Source organism: Gambusia affinis, linkage group LG14 (assembly GCF_019740435.1).
Source record: "Gambusia affinis linkage group LG14, SWU_Gaff_1.0, whole genome shotgun sequence".
Taxonomy (NCBI): domain Eukaryota; kingdom Metazoa; phylum Chordata; class Actinopteri; order Cyprinodontiformes; family Poeciliidae; genus Gambusia; species Gambusia affinis.
In genome coordinates, this window is record NC_057881.1 from 2,887,892 (window position 1) to 2,909,054 (window position 21,163).

The 21,163-nt window shown below is 39.8% G+C and overlaps 1 protein-coding gene across 2 annotated transcripts; it reads right to left on the reverse strand.

Annotated features, from left to right (window-relative positions):
* Positions 1 to 1,579: 1,579 nt before the first annotated feature.
* On the reverse strand, positions 1,580 to 9,739 carry tcf19l (transcription factor 19 (SC1), like). Of its 2 annotated transcripts, none has more exons than XM_044139572.1 (6): positions 9,400 to 9,739; positions 7,606 to 8,407; positions 6,407 to 6,576; positions 5,308 to 5,695; positions 4,131 to 4,611; positions 1,580 to 2,816 (listed from the first exon to the last, which is right to left on the reverse strand). In XM_044139572.1, the coding sequence occupies exons 2-6, from the start codon at positions 7,883 to 7,885 to the stop codon at positions 2,477 to 2,479; spliced, it is 1,659 nt and encodes a 552-aa protein (XP_043995507.1). In that variant the 5' UTR covers positions 7,886 to 8,407; positions 9,400 to 9,739; the 3' UTR covers positions 1,580 to 2,476. The 2 variants fall into 2 exon arrangements, with proteins under 2 accessions (XP_043995507.1, XP_043995508.1); XM_044139573.1 differs by having other exon boundaries at positions 9,274 to 9,739.
* Positions 9,740 to 21,163: the final 11,424 nt, after the last annotated feature.

Here is a 21,163-nt window from a genome sequence, read left to right on the forward strand (position 1 = left end):
GACAAGTTGACAAAAAAAATGAATATACACTGAAGGATCAGCAGGAATTAGAAAATACTGTTTGTGTTCTGCACATAAAGAGACCTACTGCAGGATACAAAGATTTCCTTCCACAGAAAACCTTCAGGACGGATCGAAATCTGCTGAAACGTGGCTGAACTCGAGGTTTTGGACCAAAATTACAAAACACAACAACTGCAAACACAGCGATGGCAGTATCATGCTGATGGATTCTTTAGACTGAACTGTTTTGGCAGAATTAAATGGAACTGATGACAGTTTCAACCCCAAACCCTCCAGGTGTCGCAAGAAAGCAGCTGAAAGTGGGTTCTCTCTTTTAAACATCAGAGTGAGTAATAGTCTTAATGAGAGGAACGTCCTAGTCAAAGTCCAGACCTGAACCTGACATGAAATCCTTAACACTGGCTCACATGAAGAGGTTTGTAGACAGGAGATGTCCTCACCATGAGGGATTTGGAGAACTTTTCCAGGACAAAGTCGGAAGAAACTACAGAGTCATTAATACAGAATAATAAATACATTTTGATTATTTTGATTTTTAACAATTCCCTCAGATTTCTATGTTATTTATCTGAATTACACATCTTAAACATAACATTAACAGGTGGAAGTAGCTGTAAAATGATTTGTTTTGACTCTTTACATCACAGAAACCCGGCATTTTCCCAGCGTGTGCAAACTTTATATCTCAATATTTGCCAACACCAATAAGATTCCACATTTCCCTCATAACCAAAAGCATATGACAAAAAAAAAAAACATCCAAAGCCCAGCAAACCACTAAAATCCTGTTTAGTTTGTTGAATAAAAATACTCCAGAGCAGCTGAGGGAATTCAGACCGAGGAGGATTTTCAGTATTAATTCAGAGTCGGATGAAATTGGAATTTGTTTTGAAAACCTGCAGGGTTTCTTCCTGGCATTTCTGCTCTGAATAATTTACAACACAAAGCTTTACACAGTTTTCAAATTTGTGGTTCCTGTGGTTGACATTGCACCCGTTTCAACTTCCCAGCAAGTCAAGCTTTGACTTTTAACACGTGTTGGAGCAAAATAAAACCTCATTTGTAAAACATCTACAACAGCCGGGTTTGCCACATGAAAGTGGAAAAAGGCTGGTTTAACGCTCAGCGAGGTGGAGATGACGCTCCCTTTATGTGGAGCTGAGCAGCTGTAGAGATGCTTTTCAAATATTTTTATCTTTCAGAATCTGAACCCAACAAGCAAGATGAATTAAACTTTGAAAAACCAAACAGATGAGTAAAAAAAAAAAAAAAAAAACATCAACAGAAAATTCAACAAGTTTCATCAACATCAGAGCAAAAAGCTGAACAGCACCTTTATGTTTGTAATGAGGTCGGAGAGTTAATCGATTTAGAAATCATTTTTCTGATGCATTTTAAGAAACTGGAACGTTTGAGCAACTAAATAACAGATTTTCAGAAAAAAACTTCCTGAATTTAAACTTGCAAACCAGTTATATAAAGTTCATTAAGTTTACCTTTGATGAACTACAGACGGCTGCTTATTGTCTGGTTAAAGCTGAGAATAAACAGCAACAATAAAACACAAAACAGAAAATCTAACATGAGTGGAGAGGAAGCAACTTAACTCCACTCAAACAAAATGTAGATTTTATTTTTATAGTTTTCCTACTTTCAAAATGAACAAAGGATCTTTTTTTCCCAACATTTTCTCCCATTTTAATTTTTTTATACATTTTTTTTAAACCTGCTAGATTTTTGAGCAGAAGAGAAATTCAGAAGGAAGATTGTGAAAAGTTGAATACAATCAGAGTAAACCGACCAACTTTGGCTTAAAGTTTCAGTAGTGTGAGGAATCTATGAAAATGTGAGCTGAAAAGATCATAAAATCATCTGTGGCATAAACACCTAAGCAGCCCATCAGGCCCAGAACGGAGCATCTGCTTCCCCCCATCAGGAGTTCATATTTCACATCATCTCAGTGGTTAGGAGATATTCTCTGACCAGCTGCAGCTATGCATTTTAATAAAAACACAATCCTCCTTAAATCCTGCAGCTGCTCCTGCAGAAGTGCTTTCAAACATCAGATGATCGTCCTGAGAGCTCGTCTCAGCAGCTGCAGCAGCCTGCTGACACGTTTTAATTGCTCCGCCGCCGCCCACGCCGCTCCCACCCAGGAAAGTCTGATCATCTGTGTGGCGGCTGCGTCAGCAAACGGGGGCGATCCGAGGAAAGTTTATTCTGTTAAAAAACATTTCATTAATGTTCCTGAACGCAGCGGGACGGGGCTTAAACGTTTCATGGAGCGTTCCCGTCCTGATCCCGGCTCTCCAGGCAGAGACATTTCATTAGTTTTCCTCTGAAGCTCCAGAGCGGCTCTGAAAGCTGCTGCTCTAGTTTTCATTTCATGTTTTTAGCACTAAAAGAATTAAACATTTAGGGGTGCAAATGCTCCGTGGGCCTCCGGGTCGCCTCAGCGGCAGCCGCAGTGGAAGTCGGCGTTGGGATCCATCAGCAGCTTCTTCCGGTCCACATGCAGACAGTCGATGTGGTACCAGGCGTCGCACACGTCGCACTGGATCCACTGCACCGTGTCCTGCTGCGGCAGCCGGCAGCGCAGCGCCGCGCACGGCTCCACCGGCCCCGCCGCCACACCGCCGTCCTCATCTTCATCGTCATCCTCGTCGGAGGAGGACGAGGACGAGCCGGAGGAGGAGGAGGCAGAAGACGTGGAGGAGGAGGAGGAGGAGGAGGGAGAGGGCAGCGAGGGCCGAGGGGGGAGCGGGTGTTTTCTGGGCCGGCCGCGACGTTTACTTTAGGGAGGAAAAGAAAAAACAGAGAAATCATGAAAAGAAGAAAAAACTGAAACTAATTACAGGAAAAACCTTAAAACTTAATTAACCTGATTAAATTCCTCATTTCAGTTTTGATGATTATAACAAGACCAATAAAATGGATTTTTGATTTAATACATCTACATCTGGCTTTAAAAAACACTGCAAAAACACAAAACCTCACCCAGTGATGGTGGTTTAGTTTCAAAATGAACAGAAATAAACATTTCAAAGTGTCATGTAACTTTTTCTTGTTTATGTTTTAAAAGAACATTTAAAAAACATTGGACATCATCTAAATAAAAAGTCAACACTTTCTAATGTCAAACATAATATTTTCAGCAGTTAATTTGTTATTTATGGTGTTTTACGCTGCAGAGCATCACAGGGCCGGAGGGGAAAGAAACCGTCTATTTTCAGCTACCTGCTCCTTCATTACTGATCGCAAACAAAGCCGAGGAGAGGCTGGTGATAACCAACCATCCGTCTGATAAGAGTTTGCGTTGCCATGGTGAAGCTAAATGCCCAAACCAAAACTTTAATTTGCCACAAAGTGCTTTCATCTGCTACTCTAACTGTCACAAACATCCCTGCATGAACCAAACATCACATTTATGTTTCTGTTGTAAAAAAAAAATAATAATCTGATGAGTGATAAATTCAGATTATTTTTAATGATAATCTTGTTTTAAATTTGTAGTCAGAAGGCGGCTTTGAGAAGGTGAAATGTTTTTATGATTTTGATGAACAAATCCTGCTTTTTGTTAGCAGTAGAATAAATATTATTTCTAGACATATTTTCAATAAACTGTTTATTATTTTTGAAAACGGGTCAATGCAAATTCAGTGAAATTTACAGAAGTTGTAGCTGAAATTGTAGACAAACAGTTAATGAACAAAATTAAACAGATTTTAAAAAGTTAAAAAAATTTATTTGTAGAAAACTGAGCCTCACCAGTAAATCCTGCCCACTGATTGGCTGGTTTACTAACATCACTGTGCTGATGACACTCAGCTCTAAGTTATAACAAAACATGAAGAATTTGAATATTGAACTTACATGCTGAATCAGATGTTTTATTATATTGACTTAAAATAAAATTGAAGCACTGACATTTTTTATTATGCATATCTTCCTCTTTTGTTACTTAAATATTTTTACAGTTTTGTGATTTGTATTTTTATTCACTTTATTTTAACAAATAAGTTAAATACATTATTAATCTACATATTTGTTTCATTTTTTTATAATCTCCTCTGACCAGCAGTAAAACTTCATTCCAAACATCTTACGCTGTCTGATGGTGGAATCGGTTGAACTGCATCCTTCCTCGGTCGTCGGTGCGAATCCTCACTGTGGGCGAAGCCAGGCTGTAGTTCTCTCCTCCCACCACCAGGGGGGAGAACACCGGCGAGCTGTTGGCCCTCCGCCTGCCTCGCTGCGCCACCGGTTTCTGTTGGCGGAAAGCGGCGATGGTTCCGTTCACTTTGACGCGGTGCGCGGTGTCCACTTCCTGTCTGTGGGGAACCACGCTGGTGAAGGACGCCTGCAGCAGCTGCTGGTTCAGCCGGCTGTTGGTCATGGCGCCGTGGAAGCTGCCGATGGTCCGGACGCCCACCGGGAAGGGCTTGGTCTCCAGCGGACGGCGGATGTCGCCGTGGAGTTTGGGCTGCGGAGGCGGAGGAGAACTGAAACCTTCAGATTCAGATTTGTAGAGTCTCCGTCTCTTCTTTGGTCTCGATCTCTGTCCGTCCTCCACCACTCCTGTCACAGCTGCACCAAAAACAAGAAAATCACAAATTAAATTTCTGTTTCAAATATATTTCATTTTTTAATGCAAACCCACTATTTATAAAATCATTTGTATTTAAATATCTGGATGTTGTTAAATTCAAAATAGCACAGATAAAGAACAGATCAAATAATATTCAAAAATTGTTTTAACCAAAAGAGAAGGATACAATTGAAGAAAAGATATGAATTTTAAGAAACAAAAGATAAGAACAATGAAGCAATGTATAAATATAGATATAGTCAAAGGGATGTACAAAAAATATTTTTAAAGTTTTATGGAAGATGAAAGAAATGCATAAACAGTAAAATATAGAACATTCTTGGATGATTTGGGTAAATGTATTTAATACAAAATGAAAGTTTACTGATGTCTGAGAGTGAATGTTCATAATAATTTCATATTATATATATAGTATAAAACATCTGTTTAATAAAATAGTTTTCCATGCAAGATATTGATAATTACTGTTAGATATATTTTGGTATATTGATGGATAGTATAAAGTGGTGGGGAAGAAAAAGTGTGAATTTCTTCTCACTGCTGTCCAAACAGTTACAGCAGCTAAAATGATGAATGATTTTTATGTTGTGAAACATTGTTTTTTTCATGAGTGTATGTTTGCGTGTATTCTTGTTCATTTTAAATAAAGAACCATAAGGTGAGCTGCCGTTCACCTCCTCGCCCTCGCGGCTCGTCGGAGCTGTCGTCCTCCAGCAGCACGGTGTGAGCAGACTTCCTCCTGCTCCTGGACGCCGTCTGCAGGGGCTTCAGAGGAACGGCGGCGCTGGAGGAAAACGCCGGGCGCGTGGTGGAGGGAAGCAGCGAGGAGAAGCCCACCGGTGAGGAGGAGGACGGCGTCCCTGGGTCAGACACGGCCCCCTCGTGGCTGTGGCTCCTCTGAAAGGTCCAGGCCCGGCCCTTCATCTTACTCAGGCTGCCGATGGAGTTCAGGATGACCGTGGCCCGGTTGATGGACATCTTGGAGAGGTCCAGGTTGTCGGCTGATTTGCGGTCCAAGTTGGTCCTGATGCGGTTCTGTAAGTCAGAGGAAAACGTTCCTGCCTGAAAAACAGCAGAGTGACATACAAAGTTTGAGCTGTTTGGCCAAAATGATAAGACGTTTCTTCAGAGGAGATCAGATGAAGCTTGGAAACCTCAGAACTCTGAACCCACTGGCATGCATGGCGGTGGAAGCATGTTGCTGTGGGATCTTCAAAACCACTGCAGTTATATTCACTTTTTATTCCATGTTTGAGAAATTATCATATGGAAAAACCCCTAAAAGGTCTAAAATTATCATCACATTCATGTGTGTAAGATTGGAAAGTAGAAAATTTTGGACTTTAAAAGTTCCAATCCAATCAGTGGAAAAAATGAGTCTAGAGCTCAGACTCTCCATTTAAAAATTTTAATTTGTCAAAGGCCCTAAATAATAATAAAAAAACCTCCATCTGTTTCAACTTCCTGAGATGAAGAGTTAAATTTGGACAAATGTTGAAATGCAGTCAGGGGCCACACAAAATCATTTTATGGGCTGCAAACGGCCCGCGGGCCTTATGTTGGACATTAGTTACTGCTGAAACTGGGTTTCTGTGGATTAATGACAAAAAAAAGACTGATTATTATCATAGTTTGTTTAAAAAACAAGGCAGTAAAGAAAACAAAAGGTCAAAATCTTTAAAAAATTAACGTTTTATTTTCTAGCACAGACATAAAAACATGACTTATAAGTTTGTGTCTCTTCTGACTTCCTTGAAAGCGTCGGTTTGTTACCTTTGGAATCGTGATGGCATCAAAGTCCAGGGGACGAACTTTGACCTTCTGGAAGAGGAAGTAGAACTCTGGACTTCCTGGAGCTGACTGATCGCCGAAGGTGAGCGTGTCTCCGTCTGACAGCTCCCACAGGACGCCCGGCTGCAGCAGAACCTCGTTCACCCAGGTTCCTGGAAACCAGACAGAAGATGCTAACCGCTAACTGATGCTGCTGAAATCTGATCAAATGTTCGTCGTTTACAGGATGGAAACTGTTTGAAGTCAAACCAACAGTGAGCAACAGCTCCAGAGCCTGGAGCCAGAAAGCCACAAAACTTTTTAATATTCCAGCATCTGACAAAAGGAGGAAATAACGGAACAAGCGGAGCCTGGAAAATAAAGCCGTTTGTTGACTGGATGTGTTTACAGCTCGGAGACTTTGTGGGTAATGTAAAACAGGCTGTGAAATGGAAGCAGAAATGAAAAGCTGGAAGGCTACAAGCCAATCAAACGGCCGTGACAGCAGGAGAAATGTGGCGGGAATACTAAAACACGAGGCTGACGGCGAAACGGGGAAATGTGGGGAAACAGAAATGTGGGGAAACGGACTGTGAAATTACCAGAAAAATTAGACAATAAGGTGCAGTTTAGATGCAGAGTCCATCAGTCACAGTCCGGCAGGCCCAGGGCCAGATTTTACCTCCAGATTCTCACAAACACCCGAGACAGCAGCAGAACAGAACCACCTGAACACGGATCCATACAGGAACATTCCTCTGCTCAGGGCAGCAATCAGCTCCGCTGAAAACATTTTATTACTGGTCCTACATGTATGAAAATGTTCTTGTCAAATTTATTATGTTTGATGTTTTTTCTTTGCATTCAGTTTTTACACAATAAAGATTGTTAAATACAGGGTTATTATTTATTTGATATTCCTCCAGATCCATTTTGAAAACCCTGATCCAAGCTTCCAGCGCCGACAGACTGAAAGGATTTAAATGTCTTTATTTTTGGTCAGGTGAAGCTTTAACTTTTGGTTTTCTGTTATTAACTGAAAAATGAAAATAAATCTGTAAACCAATAAGTACAAAACATTGTGACTGTACTGTGAAGGATCCTGTCTCTCTCTGCAGATGTGGTATTTCCTGTCAGTGGGTGTGTCTTCCTGTGTCATGTTTGGTCTTGACTGCGACGCTCCAGGTGTGTTTTATTCTCACCGTGGCTGCTCCTGTCTTTGATGTGAACCCTCCAGCCCTCCTCCTGCGGCGCCGGCGCCTCCTCGTCGCCTTCGCTCGCCTCCTTCTCGACGTGCAGCTCTGCGTGGATGCGCGACACCGAAGCCGAGTCCAGCGTCACGTCGCACAGCTCGGCGGCGCGGCCCAGGCGGAACACGGAGCGGCTCAGCCCCGGCCGGAACGTGTACAGGTCCCGCGCAGAGTCGCCTGTGGACAGGCCGATCCGCAGCAGCTGGAAGCACGGCTGCGCCCCGTTCAGCATGGCTGAGGCCGCCCCCCGATTTGTGACCGGCCCTGAGCTACAGCCGGCCCAGATCCATTTCCAGACACACCTGTGAGCAAGTGGAGAGCAGCCAAGCTGAGAGTCGGAGCAGAACGCCGAGCCGGCGGATAGAAACGTGAAGGTCACAGTCAGGTGCAGCGGCGCTCAGCAACAGGTGCTTCCATTAGCATGCAGAGCGGCCGCCACGCTGCGCATAAATGAATGAGTAATGAGGATCTGCAGCGAGTGGAAGATGGTGGAAATGAGCTCCTGCTCTGCTTTATGAGCCCCGGCTCACACAGACCAAATCCCCTGCGGAGAGGGGACTGCAAAGCTGCCAGTTCAAACACCAAGAGGCACGTGAACGTGGACGGCAGGCGAGTCACAGCGTCACTAATGCAACGCCAAGATGGACGGATTAAACGCCAAAACCTGCAGCTGGGACTTTTACTTTGAAATCTACTTTAAAAGAGAGAAAATCACTGGAGGTTCAAGCCTGAGAGGGCAAAACTGATGATCAATCTGAAAGAAAACAAAGAAAAACATCAAATTAAAATACGTTTATCTGTTCAGGACCAATAATATTTAACCTGTAATAAACACAAGAGTGAGCAAAAAAAAAAAGAAAAATCATGAACATGGACACCTTGAACTACAGGCCCGAGCAGTAAAAGAAGCAGGCTTTCCCCAGAATGCTACAAGCATATTATTGGAATGTTTAGTGGAAGGAAAAAATGTGGTAGAAAATGTTGCACAAGCAACAGAAGTAGCCAGACAGGTTGGTGTGATAGCAACATTTATCTCAGTTGTTTTGGCTCTGGTGTATTTTGTCTTTGTGTTGATACTCTGTAGATCCTCAGTGAGGTTCAGTTATTAAAGCAGAAATGGAACCAGCATCTCTACAGTTCTTATCAAAGAGAAACTTCATCCTGAACCTCCAGCAGTTTGAATTCTGCCCTGGGAATCTTCACCATCTTAACAATATTATCAAGGCTGCAGTTATCCCTGATGCTTTTAACTCTTATTTCTCCTTCCACTCAACTTTCCATGAGTATATTTAGCACTTTAACATGTCAGTGACTGTCAATACAGCAGTCTTCCTAATGATTGTAACGTTAATAATTTATGCATTAAAAATCATTTTCTGAGCTGTACTCATTAATACTAATTAAAAAAACTAAACACATTGAATATTTGTAGCTTAATTATCTGAACTTTGATGGTCCAGTTTATTGATCAGAATGATCAGAATAAGCAGCTTTCAGAAGCAGAAGTGTGCATCGTGTTCCAGCTGCCAAATCACGGGATCAGGACACAAAGTAGAACTCCATAACTATAATAGTTATTTAAATATAACATTTAAATCAGGGTATTTCAACACAACCTGCCTCAATCCTGTGGTATCAAACAGTTTTCACCCGGATTGGGCTGATTGGAGTGAGTTTAGCAGCAGGGAGGCTCCAGCTCGCTGTCGTTAGTTCCTTGTTAGGATGAAAGTCAGAGGCTCCACTTACAACAATGACAGAGCGGCGCAGCGTCTTCATCCGCGACCTGCAGCTCCAATCCCCGCATCCGCGCCTCAGGCAGCCGCCTCAACACTCACACCGCCGCTAAATTCAACTTTTACGGATTATTTTCGCGTCTCCGTCGGTCCCTGGAGGTTTCCGTGCGGGTTTCAGTGCGGGCTGTCGCCTTCGACCGGGAGGAAGTGCTTTGAAATTTGGCGCGCCAGTCCCGGGTCTTCCGTGCGCTACGAGCGGCGTCACTTCCTGATTCTCCCCGGTTGGCTGAGAGCCATGGCGGCTTTAGCGGGAGCAGGAGGACCGGTTTGTCCTACTGGGACTGGAGCCAGACCTGCTTTCTTTGTTTTGCTGACGGCCGGAAACAGACCTGGTCTTAAATATTTAACTATTTAACATTTTGTCTCATTAGAGCAACAAACTTTAATATGTTTTGGCGAAATTTTATAAGGCCTGCAAACATAAAGTAGCTACAGCATAAATTTGCAGTGGACACTTTTAAAGAAAGCTTGGATAAATATCTGAAAAGTGTGGCATGCATTTGTCTCCAGCACCTCTTTGTAGAAGGTTACATTACAGTTTAAGTTTATTACAAACTGCCCATTATTTTGAAAAAAGAGTTCAAGCTTAATTAGATTAGATATAATCTGATCAAGTAAATCAGATCATATCTAATAACCTTAATCAGTTGTGCCAGAGATTCCCTGGACTTTAACTGGGCCATTCTGACTATTCTTTAAAAGGTCACATTTTTTACACTGCAAAAGCACAAAATCTTACCAAGTACATTTGAACTAATTTCTAGTTCAAATATCTTAATAAACCTGAAATAAGAAAACTAACTTACAAGTAACTTTTTAGCAACAAATAATTCCTGAATATTGATTTTAAAAAAGCAGTTCTACTGGCAGATTATTTCTTGTATAACAAAAATCAACTTTTGTAGCATTTTGATCATGGACTGTTAACATGGGATCTAGTAGAATATTGATTAATTTACCAGCAGATCATTTTTGCTTTTTTATTATTAGTTCTGATTTGGATTTTTTTAAATCCTACGAAGAAGATAAATTATAATAACTAATGCATTGATAGATGGATGGCAGCTACATTAGACTTATATCTTTGCAAAAAGAATTATAGGAAGATATTTTTGCAAAGCCCCAAAGCCTTTCTAATGCTCCGTGTTTTCCTGCTGTCAGTTTTTGCTCCGCTGCAGTGGATCTGTCTCATGTTCAGTGTTTGTGTTATCAGTAGGAGCACATCATCATGAGCTGGATATCATGTCATCGCTCTCTCTGACCTCCTGAGTCGCTCTGTTTCGTCTCCCGCTCAGAGCAGGTAGACCTGCAGATATGATTCATCGTCTGGAGGTGATGCTTCTCTGCTCATTCCTGCAACCACACTTTGTCTCATTCAGCTGAAAGGACGCAGCCCTGCTGGAGCGGCAGATGGTGACAAAGACTTCACAGGGACAGGAGAGCATGTGCAGTTATGGCGGCCATAAAGCCGAGCTGTAAAAAGGCTCTTAGAGGCGCCTGTTTCTGTTTCCCATAAAGCAGCTTTAAGGTTTTTCTGCTTCCCCACAAATTCTCAGAAATAATAAGATCAGTGGATTATTTAAGGTCCAGTAAAAACACAAACCTGGATTGAGCTCAGAGTTATTGGTGCATGGGAGCTTTTTAACAAATGCATAGCCAAAAATAAAACCTCGTTCACTTTAAATGCATTAAAGTTCATATGGTGTGAAAGATCAATGAATAGTAAAACGTTCACAATGAAGTGAAAACACTTTGGATGAAAACTGCCTGAAGAGGAAAAAAGCAAAGTCAGCATACTGTAAATACTGATGTACGAATTTATTCATTATTGTAACAAGAAACAGTTTAAGCTTTAAACTGCAGATGCTTGAAATATTGGACTTTGTAGAGGGAGAAATTTAATTCTCTGGAAAATTAAAGTACAATACTGTGAAGATGAACTCACCGCCTTACATCTGATTTTATCACACTTAAATCTTTTAGACCATTAAATGCATCTTAATACCAGATACAAGGAATTTAAAAGCAGTTTTCCAGTGAGGATTTTCCTGACCAATTTGTCTCTGCGCGGAAAAAGTGATTCTCTCCCCACTTTGTTAAATTATGACTTAACTAAACTGACCACTTTTTTTTTTTTTTTTGGAAAGCTGAGCTCAAATTCACTCACCACACCCGGATCTGATTACTGCAAAACCTGTTGGACCAAAACCTAAAAATAAAACAACACTAAATGGAACCTGTCTGACAGGATGAAGTAGACAGAAAGATCATCAGACCTCAATCTAAATGAAATGAAAGAACAGACGACATCTTTCATTCTGGAAATGATTAAAAGTTCATTTTAAGGCTTTATGACTCCAGTAAACCACAGTTGGAGCCACATCCAGTTCCACACTGCAAAAGATTAAATCCTACCAAGTATTTTGATGGTTTCAAATGAAAATATCTTATTACACTTAAAATAAGACAAAACTAACTTACAAGTATCTTTTCAGCAAGATATAGGGGTTTGTTTTAAGTCAATAATAATTAAATATTGATGATTAAAAAGGTACAGGCAGATTATTTCACTAATAATAAGACATTTTTTTGTGATTTAGTTTTTGGATTGACCTTGAAGTTAAAGTCAATGAATCATCTGTGGAAACATAAAAGACAAATAAACTTTTACTCTTTGACTCTTTCATTTGTTTTAATCAAAAATTACCACCTTAAATCTGCTGATGGAATAAGACAAAAAACAAAGCAACACGACCAGAGATGGTGCCATAAAATAAATAGTTTATCATGTTTTAAGTGACGTCAACACAGTTTCATGTGCAATAACCCAAACATTTAATGTCTTGATAAACATAAAGGATGTTCAGTAACAGTAAAGCTGCTTCATATCAACTTCATTAAAATCAATCAAATCTATGCATGCAACATTCTTATGTTAACAGTTTTCAGTTGAATTAACAGATTTTAAAAGATTCAGATACTAACAATATTTTGCAAAAATTCTAACATTTTTAAGTTTAAAGGTTTTAATCTGTTGTCTAAACCAGCTAAATTCAAACAGATTAAACAGACTGTTTATGTTTATATTCAATAATTCATCAAAACATTTCACCTCCTCTGTGTTCATCTTAGTTCTTTAATCATAACATGTCACATAAATAATAAATACACTTTCAGAACACAATTTATTTGGAGGTTTCAGAGGTTCCAGTGATCATTTTATTCTGTCTGAGTGTTTACATCAATAATGCTTTGAAGCAAAATATATTACACATTTTATGATTCATGAGAAAAGATCTATACTGCTGCATTAAATGGAAGTTAAGATAATGAATCCCTGGACTAGTTTCTCCATCTGCCGCCCTCAGCCAATCAAAATGAGTGAAATTATGACAAATTCTGGAGAGGAAAAATGCAAACAGGCCAACTCACATCGGCTAACCAGGTTGTGTGATTGTACATTCATAAAAGCAACAGAAAACTTCTCTAAGGTGTAACTGATAGACAAGCTCTGTGTTTTTTATGGGCTTCTAAAACCATCCATCCATCCATTATCTGAACACCCTTCTTCCCTAATGGGGTCAGGAGGGTTGCTGGTGCCTATCTCCAGCTGCGTCCCGGGCGAGAGGCGGGGTACACCCTGGACAGGTCGCCAGTCTGTCGCAGGGCAACACAAAGACATACAAGACAAACAACACACTCACACACACTCACACCTAGGGAGAATTTAGAGAAACCAATTAACCTGACAGTCATGTTTTTGGACTGTGGGAGGAACCCGGAGAACCCGGAGAGAACCCACCATGCACAGGGAGAACATGCAAACTCCATGCAGAAAGATCCCCGGCCGGGAATCGAACCCAGGACCTTCTTGCTGCAAGGCAACAGCTCTACCAACTGCGCCACTGTGCAGCCCCTGCTTCTAAAACCAAACACAACAAAAAAACTACTAGTTTGCATTGTTAAATTTAGAAAAAGAAAGCTTTTTATCAGTCATATCTATTCAGGTTTCCTTAGAAAACGATTGCTCACATGCTTTTAGTTTCCCACTGAAGGTCAAAACTGACGTGGTTCTGATTTAATGAAAACAGGACGAGTTAACCCAAATGGCTGCATAACAAAACAGAATAATATGATTCCATTAGAAGCAGAAAAAACTGAAAAGCACATCAACTGAGAGCAATATAAACAGATAAAATCATCAGTGAAAGCAAGGAAGGGTCGTGTTCTTAATGTGATCCATTTAAACGCATATTTTTAACCAGACAACAAAACAAAATTTAAAAAGCATAAAAACAAAGATGACAGGAAGTCTTCTGAATTCAGACTCAATATAATTATCACTCATTTCAGCTGGAACAGCAGCGATTGGGAAACAAAAACACTTTAAAACCAAAAACAGTAGTTTAATATCTACTTCATGCTAAATGAGAAATAAGATCCTCCAGTTTTACTGCTGCTGAGTCCCAGCAGTGATCAGGTGATTTTCAGGAGGATGATGGGAAACCAGAGATCAGGATGAGTCACAGAAAAAAGATGCAATTCATGTGATCATTATTTACTTTGACCTTTCGTCCCACAAGCAATCTACAGGCCGGCATGCTGCACCTACACTAACTCTTACAAACACACAGGACAGCAGGTTGTGGCTATAATATTCGAGTAAGAAGGAATATTAAACACAGCTAGAGTTTAAATGCATTGCTACAAAAACACTGAAACGTTCATTCATTAAAACGTGTGGTGCTTTTCTAAAAAAAATATTGGGATGACATCATTGTTTTAAACACAAATTATATCAAAATAATTTCAGATTCTAGTTTTATCGTATAAAAACATTCTGTGTTGCTGGGAGGATGAAGGTGAGGTTAGAAACGAGTTTCAAGCCGAGGGATCAATCAGGAGGAGGCGTGGCGTCGCTTTATGTGTTCATTAGTCGGAAAAGGAAATTACTATAAAACACTCTGCGCCAGAAAAAGCTCACTGTCACAAAGATAAGCGCCTGGTAATTAGTTTCACCAATTATCTGTCATGAACCAGAAAAGGCTGTTGATTCAAGCTCCAGTGGAGAGAAGGTAACTGATGTCAGAGTAATTTCCTGTTTGGTTCAGAGGTATTAGCAAACTGCCATTCGCTGCAGACATTGATTCCCTTTTTTTATTATTATTATTCTTTAGAATTTCAGAGAATAGCAGATAAACAATGGAGGGAATCATGGCTGAAAGAGCAATTTGTTAAATGCACTTCTGCTCCGAGGAGCTTTCTGAACCGCAGCTCAGACGTGTTGATGAAACAGAAAACAGGAGAGCGAGGTGAATGACACAAACACAAATCCTTTCATAAAGTCTCCATCAGCCTGAACTTACAGTCATTACTCCAGGAGGATCGATGAAACTTTCACCCCATGAAGCATCAAAGTGGCCTCGCAATGAGAATCTGGATTTTGATCACAATTAAATGTTTCATCTTCACTTCAAAAAGGAGAAATTTAGCATTTTTCAAAGATAGGAGTGAACACAGATCCAGAGGCCTTTGAAATGTGAAGATAAAGAGAATAAAATCCTCAAACCTGCTTTAAATGCAGCTTTCAAACATCTTTCACTTAACTCCTTCTGCCGGTTCATGCAGAGAGGGTAAGTATCTGCACCCATGGGGCATTTAAAGGAGATGCATGTCACACCGGGGCAGATTGAGGGAAAGGAGAGAAAAACGGCTCCACGTTTTAAACTGTTTGTCTTCTGATAACTGATTCCTGTTGTTCCTGTTTTAGACGGGCTTACGTTTGAGAAAATGCAATTAAATTGAGTTTGTTATTTGATGATAATAATTTTACATTTATTGTTTGGAGGTAATAACTTTAAAAAAACAAAAATAATCCAGAAGGAACTATCTGCCTCCTCTTTTAGAGTTGTTTTCTGGAATTTGCTGAATAATGCATAAACAAATGGTCCGAATGCCTTCAGTAAAATTAGCTGTAAGTACTGCAATAAAAATATGAACATCCATTTCTAGAAAGGCGGTTTTATGTCCCACAGTGGAGAGATGCACGGAGTTCTGCACACTACAGGATTCTAGTTGTGGCCAATTTATTGTATTAAGTCACCGTTTCAAGGCATCAGCTCTTTATTGGACCTTAATCAGATAAACTGGAAACCTTAGTGGCTCCCATGATACTGTTAATGTGCATTTTTCATTTTCTTTATCTTTGTAACAACATAAAGAAGCAAACTGTAAAAATGTCACCTACAGAAAAGGAGAATCTCCCAGGACTAAAACAATCAACATCAGTCATAACATTATGACCCCGTTCTTCGTTGGTCTCTGCTGAGCCTCTGACTGTGTTGTGGGTTCTGGCACCAGGATGCAGCAGAGCCTCTGAATCATGGAGGCTGAGGCTCGGCCTTCGTGGATTAGACGTGTTTGTCCAGCACATCTCACAGATGCCACGTTAACCTCCTTAAGCTTTCTGTCGGATGGTTGAGAACAACCTTCTGCACCAGTCTGCATCAGTGACTGCAGCTATGGCCCTGTCACCAGTTTACCACAAATTATCCATTAGACCAATGTTTAATAATACCACCAAAACATCCCAGAAATTCTTTACATAATTTTTTAGTTCTTGAAAAACTTGCCCCTTTTTCTGCCTCCAGCCTAAAGTATCCAAAGCACCAGCAGGAGCCATGATGAAGAGAAGATGAGAGTTATTCACATCAGCTGTCAGTGGTCATAATGTTTTGCCTGATCTATGCAGAGTTATTCTTCACAGAATTAGTCCATTCAGATGATAGAACAGTTTTTACAGATCATTTAAGTTCTATTTAAACCCTTTTTAGAGTAAATGACTTTCCAAGAGCTCCCTCTAGTGGTAAAATGTCATCCAACTTTAAAAAGTAATCAATAAATGAACAATTTTATTTTTATCTTTATTCTTTAAATATAAAGAATAAAAATCTAAGTCCTCCAGTTTATAAGTGTAATCATTTTCAGGTCCACATTAGGAAAATGCCGTCTTGGTTCATCATGTTTCAGTCTGCAGTAGCCACAAGCCGCCATCTGCTCATGCACAGTCGGCGTGGTTAAAAAAATCGTTTGCCACCTGCAGTGGGCCTGAGGGATCCAGAGGAATCCTGCAGACTGGCACAGATGATCAACTAAAACCTGGACATGAAATCCTGCATCTCCACTGCAGAAGAAGAACCTTAGAAATGTTTTATTGTCTGAGGTTTTGGTTAGTAGTTACAAAAATTATTACATTGGCACGTAAAAAACTCTACATTTCTATAGTTGGTGGTTTACTTTTAGGGTATAAAATATATTTGTTGAGTTTTGTTGGGTTCATTCAGAAAGATTTTAATAGTAAAAAGAAAACTAATAAGGAGACATAAATAATCTCCAAATATGAGGAAATATAATCCTGGATGTTGCAATTTGTGTGTGTTAGCAAGACGAGATCAACTCTTTACTGACAATAACAGAACAAAGTTTACGAAGATATTATCCTCTAAAACATATGGAGTCCTAAAAAGCTTTCTTTCTTTATCTAATTGATATTTAGAGATAAAATCCCAACTGATGCAGATGCTGTGAAAGTATTCTTTTCTCTAAACATTGGTTTTGTGCTTCAGCTTCCAGATTTTGTTTGTCAGGTTTTGGGTTTGAGGCAGAACCTGAACGGTACCTGCTCAACCCATCAGCACCTGCTAAGTGTCAACAGGCCCTGCAGCCGCAGACAGCTGGCCCCCTGCTGAGGCCAACGTGATGAAAGGATTTCAACCAGACTCCAGCATGTAAACACAACAGACTTCCAACTGAAGGCAAAGATTCCTACCTACTGTGGATATGTGGTTCAAGGATCAATGCGGTAAAAAACTTGCATAAACCTCGTAGTAAGAAACGTGAGTATTCTAAGATTATCCACATGCAGATCACAGATTTCCATATTTACAGCAGAGAAAACAGACGACTAACAGTAGAGTTGTGTTCTGATGTGCTACGTCTGGGTTTTCTTGTGGAATGAGCGCGTTTGTGATGCTTCAGTGCCTTTATCATTAATATTGCATTAGATTATATTACATATTCAGTGGTTATCCTGTTATTAGTCCATCAAATTGATGCATCACAGCTCATTTACATCCAGCTGATATTTACAGATCTACAGAGTCCATTTCGGGAGCTTTCCAACTTTCCTCCTGTGAGTTTTAAGCATTTCCTCATAAAACTCCCATCAAATGGATCATTTTCCCATTTGGTATGCAAGTTGTTTTACAAACAACGCTGAATGATTCAAATGAATTTTCCTGAAGGAGAAGAGAACTAGTCATTTTTTGCAGATCACTGAACTATATTTACAATAGCTGCTTCATATTTTTACCCTCATCAATAGAAATGTGAAACTTATTCACATCTAAAAAGAATCACATGCTAAATTTGTGCTTTTCTCCTCTAATAATAAAACTTTGGTGCCTGTTTTGCTGCTTTCGGGTGAATCCTGCAGACTATCCAGGCTGACATCAGTTCAGTAGACGTACTGCTAACAGATGTCAATGGTAACAGCAACGCTGATGAATAAATGAAACTGTTGGGACCCAAAGGTCTTGTTGTGGCCAGTGTGTGTCAGGAGATGTGATCGATGCTGCCGTGATGCTTCCCTGAAAGCTCAGAGGCTGGACATGTGGAGGAGAGGAAACACAGAGACGAGTTTCCTCAGCAGAGTTTCACGTCCTGCTCACATTTAAAGGTGCAAATTAGTTTTCTGTGACCTGAATTAGGAAAGGGAAACTAATTAGTCAAACACAGTTGTTAGTCCTGTGAGAGCTTGGGCTGCTTTTCATTTTCCTCAGATGTTGGAATTTGGATCTGGGTATGACTCCATTTCTTCCAAGCTTAGAATGTTCTAGTTAGAAGTTAAGAACCAGTTTGATTTGCTAATTGTTGTGGTCAGAGAGAGGAGTAATCACTATGAGCAATACAAACCAAAACTATCCAAATCTTTACATTTATTCATGTTTAAACACAAAACTAAGATAGATGCATCAATTCATTCAGATACAAACTGTCAGAAATGCTTCACCGTTTAATGCTACAGCTAACACTGTTCTTTATGTGGCAGCCATATTGAATTTGGGACATTTTGAGTTTAATCTTAAATATCTGTTTCAGTTGTCTAATTTCTGGCCATCAGTCAAAGCTGTACAATATGTGATCCTTAATAATGACATACAAAACACCAAATGAGAGACTAAGTGTCTCCTGCATAACAGCCATGTTGAATTCAAACAGGAAACTTCCAACATTTTAAGATTGAAATCAGATTTTAAACCATTAAAACGAACCATTAGATCTGGGAATGACATCACACCAAACTTAGCCAGGCTCCATTTACAAATGATAAGCTAATAGTAGAGCTCAGTGGCTATGCTAACTACTATTAGCAATGCATGCATGCCAATGTATTTTTTTGTATTTAAATCCTATAAACCTTTTTTTTACTGACCACAACCATCACCAAATAGTTGAAATCTACAAATACTTCAGATTCTTTCTAAAAACATAAAAAATATAATATTTTAATAATTCAAACACCAAACATACCTTAAGATGCATTAATATTTAAAATGATCTTGGCTCTACCACAGATTCGTTTACATTCTTCCTAATCTCCACTCTTAAGAATTCAACCAATCAACACCAAGGAAACTGAATGGCGCTCCCGGATTGGCTGCTTTGCAAACACCAGCTAACAGCATTAAACAGCATCACATTTATATATTTCAGCTTCTCAAGCTGGAGTTTTTGGGGTTTTTTTCCAAATATTTTAAACATGCTCTATAAAAATATCCATAAATGGGCAAAAGGAGTCCACATGACTGAGTTATTGGGAGGTAAGGTTTTGTGTTGCTGGCAGCCATTTTGAATTTTGTTATCAAAGTTGGATAGAAAAACATTTGGAGTTGATTTAAAGGGAACTTTACAGTAAAATTGGAGCACATGTTTCAAACACTGAATTTCCATAGATTATTTTTATGGCTATTTCAGGTCAACAAGTTCTCATCTTTACTTAGTTCCAAAAACGTATTAAAAATTTTACTTCTTTAGCCTAATGATCCTGTCTAAGTTCAGCCTTAACAGAGACGTACAAGACTGAAAGGTGTTTTATTTTTTAGTCCATTTAACAAAATTCAACCACAGTTTTGAACATTTTGATAAAAATATTACTCACTGAACAAGTTTTCTTTTTAAGAATCTACAAAATTCTTATATTTCAAATCTCTTCCTTCATTCTTGTTACCACTTTTTATTTTAAAATAAATTAAATAAGTATATTGTAGAAGTTGTGTACACTTATACAGAAATAAAAAATAATTAAATTATCAAAATTTTGGTGATTTTACTAGTTTACTTTTAAGGAAAGTTTCTGTTGTGTTTTACATCAGTTACTTCCTGTAGCAGAACGAGGACTAATGTTTGTCACCGTTGATCATTTTACCGTCAGCTGAAGGTTTTCCTCTCGTGTTTCTCTCCAGTGTTTGATGGTTTTGGCTGAATTAATGAAACTCTGCCGCCTCTCTCCTCCACACACAAACCTCTCTGACAGCCACTCGTTTTACTGAAGCTAAAGGCTGCGTCGTTATCACGCCTTGATCCAACTTTATCTTTCCAGTTACTTCATTTTGCCAAACAACTGGGCTCCAGTAATGAGAGTTCTGTGAGGCGGGTTCTGGGCTCAGATGAAAATAGGCTTTGAATCATGAATGTCATTCATCTGTTCCCTGAATCGCACCCTTTTCCCGGAGCTTTCAGCTCTTTTATCACCGGTCCGCGCTCCACGGCGTCCATGAATTGGTCTGTCTGCAAAGAGACCTGGAATCCAATTATATTCTCAAGAGCTGCTGTGAAAGTCACACAAATGCCAGACAGTTTCCCCTGAATTCTTTCCCTTCCTGGAACCGAGTGAACAATAACTAGAAGCAACAAACAAAAACAGAGAGGATGATACTTTTGACTGTTGAGTGAGATAAAGTGGAACGTTTTGACAGGTTTCCTCTGTCAAATCCTTCAAATGTTGCAGATCTGACACCTAATATTTGAAACAACCAGCAGCAGTTTCAGAGAGGTGTTGCTGCTCCGTCTACTTGAACCAGTTTCATCTTGCAGGATGTTTTTGTTGTTGTTGTTTTTTGAGACATAACACCTCGAGTAACTCGTCGCAGTGAGCGGATGCTGAAACAAGCAGTTTCATGTGAGATGCTGGGATGTTTTCTGACATGCTTGTGCTGTTAATAACAGAGCGGACTGAAATCACTCATCGCTGTGATGTTCTGAGAACGTGGCGTCAGAGGAAACACGCTGCAGCTCAAAGACTGTCTGAAACACGCCGCCTGTCTGTCACTACCCTCAAACGTTTGTCATTTTCTCATCATTGAACCGGTTTGACAGGAATTCAGCAGATTTGATGTGATTTCAGTGCATTTCATTTGTTAAAGCATGCATGAAGTCTACTCTAACGTCTACGTCTGATCTAAGGTATCTTCTTCTGTGTTTTCCGGAACTGCATGCATTTTATGCACTGGATTACTTTGTTCTTTTGATAGACGGTGAGTTTGTAGCCTTTCATTTTTTCAAACTCTGTGTTGTGCATCCAGCACATCTACGTCCGTCCTCTGTTTAATCTGTGATGTTTCAGATGTTTGGATAAAAAAGGTTCCAGAAACACTTCC